This window comes from Hordeum vulgare, chromosome 3H (genome assembly GCF_904849725.1).
Source record: "Hordeum vulgare subsp. vulgare chromosome 3H, MorexV3_pseudomolecules_assembly, whole genome shotgun sequence".
Classification (NCBI taxonomy): Eukaryota; Viridiplantae; Streptophyta; class Magnoliopsida; order Poales; family Poaceae; genus Hordeum; species Hordeum vulgare.
The window spans coordinates 44,645,117-44,658,211 of NC_058520.1; the positions used below are offsets into that span (position 1 = coordinate 44,645,117).

At 45.6% G+C, this 13,095-nt stretch overlaps 1 protein-coding gene across 1 annotated transcript; it reads left to right on the forward strand.

Moving 5' to 3' along the window:
* Window positions 1-951: 951 nt before the first annotated feature.
* LOC123439483 (1-aminocyclopropane-1-carboxylate synthase 7) lies at window positions 952-2,777 on the forward strand. The gene is made up of 3 exons (XM_045116194.1): window positions 952-1,390; window positions 1,507-1,667; window positions 1,751-2,777. The coding sequence occupies exons 1-3, from the start codon at window positions 1,070-1,072 to the stop codon at window positions 2,646-2,648; spliced, it is 1,380 nt and encodes a 459-aa protein (XP_044972129.1). The 5' UTR covers window positions 952-1,069; the 3' UTR covers window positions 2,649-2,777.
* The last annotated feature ends 10,318 nt before the right edge of the window (window positions 2,778-13,095 follow it).

The window sequence follows — 13,095 nt, forward strand, 5'->3', positions numbered from 1 at the left end:
GATATATATCTTGTACTCCCTTCGTTCCAAAATATAAGACCTTTTAGGTATTTCACTAGGAGACTACATACAGAGCAAAATAAATGAATTTATATTCTAAAATATGTCTATGTACATCCGTATGTAGTTTATAGTATAATCTCTAAAAAATCTTATATTTAGAAACGGAAAGAGTAAAATATTAACGCAAAATGACTGTGCGCCATCTATCGATGTCGGCTCCAACCTCATCATGAGCATGAGCATGTGGCGGTACAAGCAAATGGACGGCACGGCCGTATCGCGTATAGTATGTCTTACGTTTTGACACGATATATATTTTCCAAATTTCTTGATTAAATAATAATCAACATCAATCTACTAGTATGTCTTACACTAGTATGTCTAACAAATGGAGTACTAGCTATCACGCATGTAGCACAAAAAGGAGAAAAATGAAAACCTGCACGATGCTACTTTCTAACAGAAGACTGAATTCCTTAAAAAAAACAGAAGACTGAATTTGAAAGCAGAGAAATACTAGCTACTCTGCCTTCAAATTAAAGTGATCATTGTTAAACTTTTCCTTGTTACTCCCCCTGTAAACTAATATAAAAATGTTTAGATAATAAAAATAATGCTCTAAACGCTTTTATATTAGTTTAGGGAGTATAATTTTGGTGCTTTATAATGGTACTCCTTTTTAATTTTTGTGCTGAATCAACGTCAATTAAAGCGTATCGGAGTGAGTATTGTACTATACTAGTAGTAGCTTATTTCCTTTTTTAGAAAATAATTAAAATACGCCACTAATTGTCAAAGAAAGACAGATTAGCCGTTAAACCTTCACAAAGTGGGCCCTTCCCCGGCAACTTTGACATCGGAATGATTTCACACTGGTATATATACTGGCATTTCTGCCTATATATAGCCCCAGGACCCAGCAGGATCACCACACCCTGCTCTGCCTAGCGAGCGCATTCACATCCTTGAGCTGTGCCAGCCAGCTTTGCTCCTCGCCATTGCATTGCAAGCTTTCAACCCCGAAAGGGTCCTGTTCCATTGCTCGTCACTCCAGAGTTCAGAGACCATGGGCGGCATGCTGTTGCCTGCTGCTTCTGCGCCTCCCCTGTCGCGGGTGGCGACCTCCAGCGCCCACGGCGAGGACTCCCCCTACTTCGCCGGGTGGAGAGCCTACGACGACGACCCCTACGACGCCGTCACCAACCCCGGCGGCGTCATCCAGATGGGCCTCGCGGAGAACCAGGTCTCCTTCGACCTCCTGGAGGGGTTCCTGAGGGAGCACCCGGAGGCCGCTGGGTGGGGCGGCGCCCGCCCCGGCTCCGGCGTCGCCAGCTTCCGGGACAACGCCCTGTTCCAGGACTACCACGGCCTCAAAACCTTCCGCAAGGTACGTGCATACGTACATACATGCATACACGAGAGCATGTGTGCTCTGCTTTATCTTGCTTGTCTCCGACGGCGTACGTGTGGACTGATCTTTGTGGCGGTGCCCTTTGCTTGCAGGCGATGGCGAGTTTCATGGAGAAGATAAGGGGCGGCAAGGTGAGGTTTGACCCTGACCGCATCGTGCTCACCGCCGGCGCGACCGCGGCCAACGAGCTGCTCACGTTCATCCTCGCCAACCCGGGAGACGCGCTGCTGATCCCTACGCCGTACTACCCGGGGTAAGCAACCAACCAAAGCAAGCCACTACTGTTCCATTGCCTGTGCTAGCTCTTGTCCTGACATGCATGGCGCCGGCGTACAGTTTTGATCGGGACCTGCGGTGGAGGACGGGGGTGAACATCGTGCCCGTGCACTGCCACAGCTCCAACGGGTTCCAGGTCACGGTCGCCGCGCTCGAGGCGGCGTACGAGGAGGCCGCGGCGGCGGGGATGACCGTCCGCGGCGTCCTTCTCACGAACCCGTCCAACCCGCTCGGCACCACGGTGGAGCGGTCGGTGCTGGAGGACGTGCTCGACTTCGTGGTGCGCAAGAACATCCACCTCATCTCCGACGAGATATACTCCGGCTCCGTGTTCGCCGCGCCGGACCTCGTCAGCGTGGCGGAGCTCGTCGAGGCGCGCGGCGGCGGCGGCGACGTCGCCGGGCGCGTGCACATCGTGTACAGCCTGTCCAAGGACCTGGGGCTCCCGGGGTTCCGCGTCGGCGTGGTCTACTCGTACAACGACGCGGTGGTCACGGCCGCGCGGCGCATGTCCAGCTTCACGCTCGTGTCGTCGCAGACGCAGAAGACGCTCGCCGCCATGCTCTCCGACGCCGCGTTCGCGCAGGAGTACATCCGCACCAACCGCGAGCGCCTCAGGGCGCGGCACGACCACATGGTGGCCGGGCTTGCGCGCTCCGGGGTGCCGTGCCTGCGCAGCAATGCCGGGCTGTTCGTGTGGATGGACATGCGGCGGCTGCTCGGCGACGGCGGCGAGGCCACGGTCGCCGACGAGCTGAGGCTGTGGGACCTGATGCTGCACGAGGTGAAGCTCAACATCTCGCCGGGGTCGTCGTGCCATTGCTCGGAGCCCGGATGGTTCAGGGTGTGCTTCGCCAACATGAGCTTGGACACGCTGGACGTTGCACTGGCGAGGATGAGCCGCTTCATGGACAGGTGGAACAAGGCGACAACGCTGCTGCAAGAACAACACTACTAGACCAATTCTTCAAACAAACAAAAAAAGATACATTAGACAAAGTAAAAGTAAATTTTTGTGGCAAATCCATTGCCATTGTAATCAATTGAGGAAGTGCGTAATCGATCCTGGTGACACATCAATTTTGTATGGGGATTTTTTTTCTCTCGAATAGAGAGATGGTATCCCATACTATTATATGTAAGAGTGGTTCATTCTTGGAATAAGTCTTCTTTGCAATCATAAACTATTAGCATGGTTCACTTAACCCTTGAAATTAGCAAATCCGTCCATTTCTGTATCCACTCTTATTTGTTTCTAAAATCAGCAAATCCGTCCATTTCTTATAAAAAAATATGAGTGATGCTATACATACGACAACCTTTGTCCGATTTTGGTACGAACCTACCGATCACACCGTCCATGAATAGGCGAAGTGCAGCCCTAACCATTTGATTGACTATCGTATGGAGATCATAGCATTGAATGTCATACATGGAGTAGTTTCGAGAAAATATGAAAAACATCACACACACAACAAAACTACTCCCTCCGTCACAGTTTATAAGGCATGTACGTGTATCTACGTCGTCAATTTGACTCATATAAAATATATTATTTAACATAAAAATTAACATCTAAAGTTTCTAATGATATATTTTTGTAATATATGCCTCTTATTAAGTTGGTCAAACTAACGACCTAGATACACGTGCTGGACTTATAAACTGAAACGGAGGGAGTACAATGATGCACCCCAATATTGTGGCAATAATATGTTTTAAGATAGTTAGATATTCATCTTTTGATCTCATCAAAATGGGGTTTTGCTATTTATAAAGAAACCGGGAAAATGTTTTTTTTTAAACCAATGGTAACAAATCATTGTGTCCAAACATCTAGATCCATGCAAACATAAAACCATGACAAATGTTTCATCAAATGGTAATCGTTGTGGACAGAAAAAACTACTTCTAAGTTGACTAGGCTGTAGTTACTCCCTATCAAAATGAAGGATCTCACTCATGGCACCGATGTTGAAATGAAAACAATGTTAACACTAGCGTCACAAAGGAAACAAAAATGCTATGGATGCGGAATCCAACTTACCGGTAGATTTCTACATAACCCATTTTTTTTCTTTTCTTCAAAGCATATTTACCCAAAAACATTCATTAAAAAAACATTCTGCATATGTCCAAGAAAAGAAAGTTTGTGGGATTTCACCCTAGCCAAATACAACTAGTTCGAAGACTTTGTTAGAAAAAATGGGATATAAGGTTTGATACATAGGGGGTCGAGGGGCTCGCGCGCGGTGTTTGAGATATCTTACGAGTATGGTGGTCGGTAGGTCGATTTGGCAGGACATATGGGGCGTGGTTTTGGGCCTTCGCGCTCTTGTTTCAGGCTGAGACGATGTTCCATGAGTTTGTCCGCTTGTGTTAGCTGTAGGGTCAGCTGACCCCATAACTTAAAAAAATAGCCTAAAACACTGTACAATTACTGTATATTGTGAATACATTCTAAAAAATATTTAGCAATGACGCCACATATTTTTTTAGGCTGACTTGGCCCCATCCGACTGGCACATCCCCATTCTCATCGTCACGACGGCGGTCCTCTCAACAAACCACCGTAGGTGGTCGCTAGCCATCTCCCGAACATTGTAGCATGGCGTCGTTCGGTGGGCGCGCACGCACGCGGGACGCGGGACATGTGGAGTCTTCCCTTCAGTTCAGTTCAGTTCAGTTTGTCCTCGGGTGCACACGGCAAGAGTGTTCCTACGCTGTGCTGGCTCCAAGACTTTCTAGAGTCCCCAATGAACTGGCTAGCTAGCCATGCCAAATATACTCTTTCGTAGACGAGAAAACATTGCCAGTACACCACCTAGGAGACTGAGAGCAGGGAACAGAAAACGGCGTGGAGACACGTACGTACGTAACGTACACTTTTGAACTTTGATGATGATTGGCGTTGGGCATAGCAGCGGCACGGAGACAGGCCAGGCTGGACCGGCCGGCGCTCGACAATGGCAAGACAAGAAGGGCACGGGAGGGGGAGGAGAGATCCCCTCGCCCAAGGCACACAAGCCACGACACGTCGGAAAGGCAGCAGCGATATTCCTGTGTTCCCAGCATCTGCGCGCCAGCTTGGCGGGCGATTGGATGGATCACACACCTCATCGCCAACAACTGCACTCTCCCTATGGAGTCGACACTTCTCCTTGACATCAGTACATACATAACAGCTCATTAAGGGACAGGAAGGCTCCAGGGATCCCAGGTTTGTCTGTGAAGCGCTAATGGCGTGATCGATCCGGACAAGCAGCGTGGTTACATTAACGGATGCTGCTGGGGATCGTGCCAGCAGAGTATGAACAGGGAGTGGAGGAGGTGCTCAATACTAGTGTTTTTTTTTTTTTTTCATTTAGGGATCAGATGGCGGTGCTTAGTTAGCTAGGCGCCGAGGTTAGGTACGTTCATGCCGGCCGGGCAGGGCATATGCACCGTTGGCTAAAAGCGTCAGCGCCGGCATCATTGATCTGCATACGTGTGTACAAGTTGATGGAGCACGCCTGTTGGCTGTTCGGCTAGCTAGCTGCGTGCGTGGAGACGACGAGCGCGCGCACACTTGGCCGTCCCTGGAGCGGCAAGCCTGTGCTGTCGCGCCAAGGAATATGTCCGTGCAGGTTTCAGCACGTTAAGCCATGCATGCCAATGTAGCGTAGGATAGTAGCAGCAATGCTTTGGGAATATGTTCTTGTCTCGCAAGAAACCTGGCTTGGTTTTCCTCCTGTGCCCCGTCGTCGTCCACCGGCTGTGCGTGATTCCACTCATCCTGTCATCCGTCGAGGCCGTACGTGACCGTGACGGTGACCGACGGCGGGTGAAGAAGAATCTGGCCTCAACTTCTATTCAGTCTTCAATTTGCGGCGCCGAGAATGCATCCGTGATGTTTGGCTTCGAGCGCCCCGTGCCTAACCGATCACCTTTTTTCGTTGATCTGACATCAAGTTGCTGGTATATTTTACAGGTGGAGATGGATCATCTGCACCAAGTTGCTGATATATTTTATGTAGGGAGAAGGCATGCATGATGCCCGATCTTCTCGGATTTCCGTGCAAGTGCGTGCTAGAGGTTGCCGACAGTTAGACTAATGGGATCAATGCATTATTGCTTATCGTTCTGCTTGGCATCGGAAGGGCTTCCATGAGGAGCTAGCGAGGACTGGTAGTACGTACGTCGTCCTATGTAGGAGCTACGTACGTGGGCAAACAACAGACGACACATCTGAAGCAACTTGGCACTAGAAAACTGCATGCTGGAATGATTCAAGTTAGCAACTTGCCAGTAGAAAACTGGCGTACTAGAATGATTCAAGTTAGCAACTTGTAGCTAGAAAACCGGTTTACCTAATGATTCAAGTGTATTTATATGTCACGAGAGGAGAGTTCATGGCATGCAGCAAGCTAGCTGTGACTAGTTAATTTGTCATCGGTCGGTATATCCTCATCCATACTAGCTCACAGCTGGTTGATGATGACAACCTCTCCCGTGGAGCGTGTGGTCGATCCATATGGATCGGCGACAGTAACTAGCACTGTTTACACGTACGTACATCTTGCCACACTTTGTCAAAGGGTCGACGTTGGCACCGCATGCTGTGCAAGCTACCTCAATCAGCGGTTGTTGACTTGTTAGAGATGGCGACGCATACTTCTGTACTTAAAATCAACTGAACTATTGCTCGTCCGTTAATCAATTCCATCAATCTCGTAACGGCGCCACCAGGAACTAGCCGACCCTGGAAGCAGTCAAACAAATGTCCCCATGAAAATTAGAATATAAATATGTGCCGGGTATCTTCCAAATGGATCTCTTAATTACCATGCAAGCATGTATGTGCATATGAAATTAAAAATACACTGCCTATGTTTAGCACTTAAGAATGGTAGATAAACATGCATGGTGTCACTCTCACTCCAGAGAAAGATCGCCCGGGCAGATTTTCGGCGACAGATGCATTGACACGGGCGAAGAATTCAGCCGAGCTCAAGTTACTTAATTAGGGTTGAATCAGCTTACCATTTTTGCAAGTCAACCATCAGATAAACCAAAACTGTCCATATCTCACACTGCAGCTGTGTGCAGTATACTCCTCCGGCCGGATGGAATTCAAGGCTTTGACTTGCAGATACATGCCGCTTCGGTTGCTCAACCCACAAGTAAATTAGTACTAATCCTGGGTTTGTCAGGTCAGATGATCGATATAGTCCAGCTAGCTAGTGGAAACCTGCTTTTGGTGACGATGTCATGCATTCCAGTGGGCTCTACAGCTCTCGAGTTTTGGTTTTGGTATTTCGTCGGCATGGAGCTTTTTTTTTAGGCTGGAAGAGCATCTACAATCGGACTTCGCAAATCCGATCCCTCAAAGACTATGGACGCATCCGTGTGGACTGACCGGTCACGTCTCATATTTTTTCCTTTCATAATTGGACACCTAATTAGCATACCTCAAATTCATACAATCTCATGCAACCACGTAAAAAACGCATACACGTCGTCCGGCTACTACATATAACATGTCATTGGATTACAAAAATTTAACATATTTGGCTATGGTGGAGAAGATCATCTCCGGCTGCCCTTGCCCTTGCCGGTACCATTGCCGTCCTTTTCGCGGAAGTATCGATCGAAAACGCAGTACGGATCGAGCCAGGTCTACTCGTCGTCGGAGCTATTCTCACCGGTGTTGTCCTCCTTCTCCTCCTTTGGTGTCAATCTAGCCATTTCACAAAACCGATTGATTCTGTTCTTGGGCGAGGGCGCACATGTTCCTCCGCTGTCGCTTCTTTATAATGCGGGCGCAGATGCCTTCCTCCTCTGCGGCCGTCCGCGCCGCCGCACCAGCCACCTCCGCCATCGCCATGTCGACAGGGAGTCGGGCCTTGGTGTCCATTATCCTCTCCTTCCCACGACAGACACACCAGTCTGGTGGGACTCATACTCTGACCGACCGGGATGGAAAGGAGAGATTTAAAGGCCGACGTCCCCGCGATGATCCTGCCCCGAAGGATCTGAGCGCCCATTGTGCCGACGCTATGGAGTCGCGCCGGACAGATTCTGTTGTCGGTCGGGCACTGTCCTTCCGAGAGCGGCGGAGTGCAATGCGAACAGTAGTTGCCTCCTCTAACCCGCACGGGATGACACCCCAATTGACAGATCCAGACTGGTCGCAGTTAGATCCGCTGCCTGCCATGCCGGAGATCACCGGAGGTGAGCTCGGGTGATGGAGGGGAGTGAAGGAGAGAGGAGTCACTGATGCAGTGACGTGTTGTACAAACGGTTTTTAACCCCTTTCCGCGTCGTACTTTTAAACTATCACCTTGCCTTTGTGGGCGATAAAGGGCCCATCCCACACCATTCAGAAAAATCATCGGTGATGTGACATATGAACACAAACGTTTCGCAAAACTAAGCGTATGGGAAGTCCACACCTATCGGAAACGAGAGTTATCGAACAACTGTTTGAGATATATCATATTTCCCATACTACCCATCTTTGCTACTCGTGTGAGATCGCATTATCATCGCGCGCGCTACTTTGTGGTGCACGTTTACGATGAGCGCCGCATCACAAATAGTTCGCAACTATAATACATGTATGGTAAGGAGACTATCACACACATTTTGTCCTACGATATCGTTTGCGATATACCAAGATTCCCAAACGGTCGAACTGTCCTAGTCGTGTAGGATGCATAAGCCATAACAAACCGTGAAACATCATAAAGTGTGTATGATAAGGATACCATCCCAAACATTTAGGTTAGTTTAACCGTTTCTGATATTGTCTAACACCACACATGGTTTTAAAGATGACAATTGTATCCGTTGTTGCACATGGTTTCTCTCTCAGAAACATGTTGAGTCATGAGGTATATCACACATGTTCTGCTTTATAAACCATGTGGTGTAACGACCTATAGAGCATATTAAACCATGTGTGGTGTAATGATCTGCAAAATTTGAATTTAAAAGAGTCTATAACATTTTTCATATCCATGTTATATAGATATAGGTTCAACAACCAATGCATTATTCTATTCACAGGTACATATGTTCAAGAATTACATCAAGAAATAATAATTACATGAGGACTAAATAAAGAATGATGAACCTCAGTTACATATTTGTATTAAATACGATAAAGAAATGGGCGAACGACATTCTAGGAGCTATACAAGGTGAAGCAAAATGCTCATAGTGTGTCCTCCATGCAAAATGCACGCACCACTCGAGGCCAGCCCCTTATGATGGCGGACCGCCCATCCGTCTTTGTATTGATGAGGATATCTAGATAGTCATGTGGCCTGTTAGACATACTTTAACTTTTGCACGTCCACTAATCATGTAGCTTAAGAGGTAATCTTGAGTAAACTCTTTGGAAACCACTACAAACAAAAAAGATTCAGACATTGTAAATTTGGAAGTTAACAACTCATTATGGACAGGACAAGGAGAGTGGAGAGTTCTTAGTTACCATCGTGCAGTTTACTACTGTCTTGGATAAGGTGTAAAGAAATAGTTCCCAACATTGTCCTGGGTAAGTACATCGAAAGGCATATTAAGTACAACATGCTAAACATCAACCAAATATATGCATGGTAAACAGCATGATCACAAAATGATAGCCCCAATGTGCAGGTTTAAGCATGCTAGATAAGCAAATGTGAAGTAGAGAGATATGTTAATTACAATAGGTTTAACATTTAACAACAACAAAATATAGTCATTCAAACTCGAAAGCACACTAGTTATTGTTATATAAAAAAGGAAAGGCATATGCTCACTATAACATGCTTAACATCAAGCAAATATAGTCATTCATAATGTTACTGTTGAAATTACATAGAACATAGCTGGGGAGAATATCTAGTACTCCCACATAGTGGAGGAGCTTGAGCTAAAATCATGGGGGGGCATTGGTGCTTAAACATCAAATTGTGTAACTGGATATCACATTGTGAAAAAACTAAAATAAAAAGTGGGGGTGTTAACTACCCAGGCTTAACAGGAACCACATATGTCTGTTGAAACTCGTATGATGAAATAGAACTAGGAATTACACACTTGTACATATAGAACTTCACAATGTGAAGAACTGAAATAAACAAGGCATACTATATAGCAATTGAATCTGTACATATGCCCACTACAAACAAGAGGGCAAGGAAAAACAGTTAAACAAGACATGTGCTCACTACAACAGGCTTAATAGAAACCAAAAATAGGCCTTCATAGTGTAATTTGGAATTGCATAGAACGTAGCTGGTGCTTAAACATCAAATTGTATAACTGAATATCACATGTGATAGAACTAAAATAGATATTGATGAAATTCAACTGCACAGTCGATACATTTAGCATGAGTGAAATAATTAAACATGACATGGGCTTCCTCATCTGTCATAGATGGGCTCCTTCCCATTAGAAGAGCACATATTCTGGGTGTACTCCTTGTTGTCGTAGATGTGCTCCTTCCCCATGGAAGAGCATGGATGTAGAGTGCCCTCCCTGATGTCGCAGATGGTAGCGTTCGCCTTGGAAGAACACGGCTGCAGGGTGTCGTTCCTATCACAGATGGGCTCTTTCCCCTTGGAAGAGACGGATAGGGTGCCCTTGTCGGCATAGTTGATGAGGGCTGACTTGTCAGCTAACGATGTCGAGCAATCTCCATAGAACGTGTCCTTCAGAAATGACAAAAGAGTCTCCATGGCGATGAAGGAAGGCAAATTCTTGAGAGCGAAGCATAGGAGATCAGCGGTTGGGCCTTGCATGAGGTCGACGGGGGTTGAACCCGAGGGGTTATGGGTGGGCCACTTAACGTGTGAGATAGCCTGCTTCGAGCTGTTATTGTCGACGAGCTCGATGGTGTAGCCGACTGTGTCGATATGAATCCATACGGGGGCCCACTGTTGATACGTCTCCAACATATCTACTTTTCCAAACACTTTTGCTCTGGTTTTGACCACCAGTTTGCATGATTTGAATGAAACTAACCCGGACTTACGCTTTTCCAGCAGAACTACCTTGATGTTATTTTTGTGCAGAAATAGAATTTCTCAGAATTGGACGAGACTTCTTGTGAATTATTTCTAGGATTTATGATGAATTATGGAGCAACTATCTGCCGGAGGGAGGTTGCCATGGGGCCACAAGCCAACATGGCGCCCTCCAGGTCACGCCCTGATGGCTTGTGGGGCCCACGTGGCTCCTCTGACACTAATTCTAGTCCTATAAAATCACATATTTGGAGATAAAAAATAGACAGAAGTTTTCATCTTGTTTTACTAGATGGAGCCACCGCCACCTCCTGTTCTTCCTCCGAAGGGCTCATCTCGAGTCCATTTGGGGCTCCGGAGAGGGGGATTCGTCGTCGTCGTCATCACCAACCGTTCTTCATCAACACAGCCATGATTCTCACCACCGGGAGTGAGTAATTCCTTTGTAGGCTTGCTGGAAGGTGGTGGGATTGGATGATATTGACCATGTAATCGAGTTAAGTTTGATAGGGCTTGATCCCTAGTATCCACTATGTTCCGGGATTGATGTTGCTATGACTTTGCTATGCTTAACGCTTGTCATTAGGGCCCGAGTGCCATGATTTCAGATCTGAACCTATTATGTTTTCATAAATATAAGAGTGATTTAGATCCTATCATGCAAGTTGCATGCACCTATTACGTGTCTTGATCCGCATAACCCAAGGTTATAATAATTGGGATTCTTTTCGATGATTATCGTAGTTTGAGGAGTTCATGTATTGACCATGTGTTAATGCTTTGTCCCCATTCTTTATTAAAAGGATACCTTAATATCCCTTAGTTTCCAATAGGACCCTGCTGCCATGAGAGGGTAGGACAAAAGATGTCATGCAAGTTCTTATCGCAAGCACACATGACTATATACGGAATACATGCCTGCATTATATTGATGAATTGGAGCTAGTTCTTTGTCGCCCTAGTGTGTAACTGTTACATGATCAATGTCATCTAAATCATTATCCATCACCGATCCACGTGCCTACACATTACATATACTGAATCTTGCTAAGTTACTAATGTTGCTGCTACTGTCACACCTGCTACTCAATTGCTGCTAGTGTTACTACTGTTACCAAAATTGTAATACTACCCGTGAAGACTCTCGTGATCCCCTATACTTGTGTGTTATCAAGACCTTTTTATGGCACCGTTGTCGAGGAGCATAGCTTTATTTATTGTGTTGACATGAGGATATCCAATTGCGACTATGAAGAATCTGAAAGATAATCGAACTAAGATCGTCCCCTCTCACACGAGACGAGGTAAGGAATGGCCATCTAACTCTGCTTTTGATTCACCTACTGTCTTGAATCAGCTTATTACACCACCAGCTATTGATCGTCCTCATATGTCACATTAACTTGATGATGCTACTTCTTAAATTAATCATGATACTATTGCTACACATGTTGAAACTGAAACTGTGCCACTAAGTGAATTACTTGATGCTCATATTGCTTGAGCTAGCAAACTTGAATATGCTGAAACTGATGAAGACTTTGAATAACCTTCTATACCTTGTCCTCCTAATAGATATGAATTGCCTTATGTACCTGAAGGTTATGTTTGGATGGTGAGGTAGCTAGGGATTTTCTTGCTTGTCCAAATAGAGATGATGTGAAGATATGACTATGCAAACTAAAAGAAAAATCTATGATGGAGAAAATGAAACATGCTCCTAAATTTTCTAATTCTCCTATATTTTTCACCGATAAGGACTATGAATTCTCTATAGACCCTGAACTGATTCCTATAGTAGAGGCTGATCCTTTCCATGGTTATGAAAATGAAACTATGGTCGAACACCTTATGAAACTGAATGATATAGTTGTCTTGTTTACTAATGATGAGAAGATACGCTAATATTATATCCTTAAGCCTTTTTCCTTTCTCGCTGAAAGGCGAGGCCAAAGAATGGTTCCTTTCTCTTGCTCATGGTTGTATGCATAGTCCCCAAGACATGCTTTCTTACTTTTCTGAAAAATATTTTCTTGCTCATAAGAAACAAGCTACTTTACATGAAATATTTAACTTTGTGAAGATTAAAGAAGAGAATATCCCTCAAGCTTGGGGGAGGCTTCTCCTGTTACTTAGAGCTCTGCCAGATTATCCTCTTAACAAAATGAAATTCTTGATATCTTTTATAATGGACTAACATATGCTTCTAGGGATTTCCTAGATAGTTGTGTTGGTTGTGTTTTCAGGGAAATAACCTTGTGCAAGGTGAAGAGTTATTAAATAATATATTGCAAAATGTCGATGACCGGACACTCCCTGAAGAACCACCGAAACCTATTCAAAAGAAGAGAGGTATTCTATTACTCAACCCTGAAGATATGCAAGAAGCAAAACAATCTATCA

Coding starts and splice junctions, on each gene's coding strand:
- LOC123439483 (XM_045116194.1), top strand. CDS start 1,070: ATGGGCGGCATGCTGTTGCCTGCTGCTTCTGCGCCTCCCCTGTCGCGG. Junction 1,391..1,506: donor GCCTCAAAACCTTCCGCAAG/GTACGTGCATAC, acceptor CTTTGCTTGCAG/GCGATGGCGAGTTTCATGGA. Junction 1,668..1,750: donor CCTACGCCGTACTACCCGGG/GTAAGCAACCAA, acceptor GCCGGCGTACAG/TTTTGATCGGGACCTGCGGT.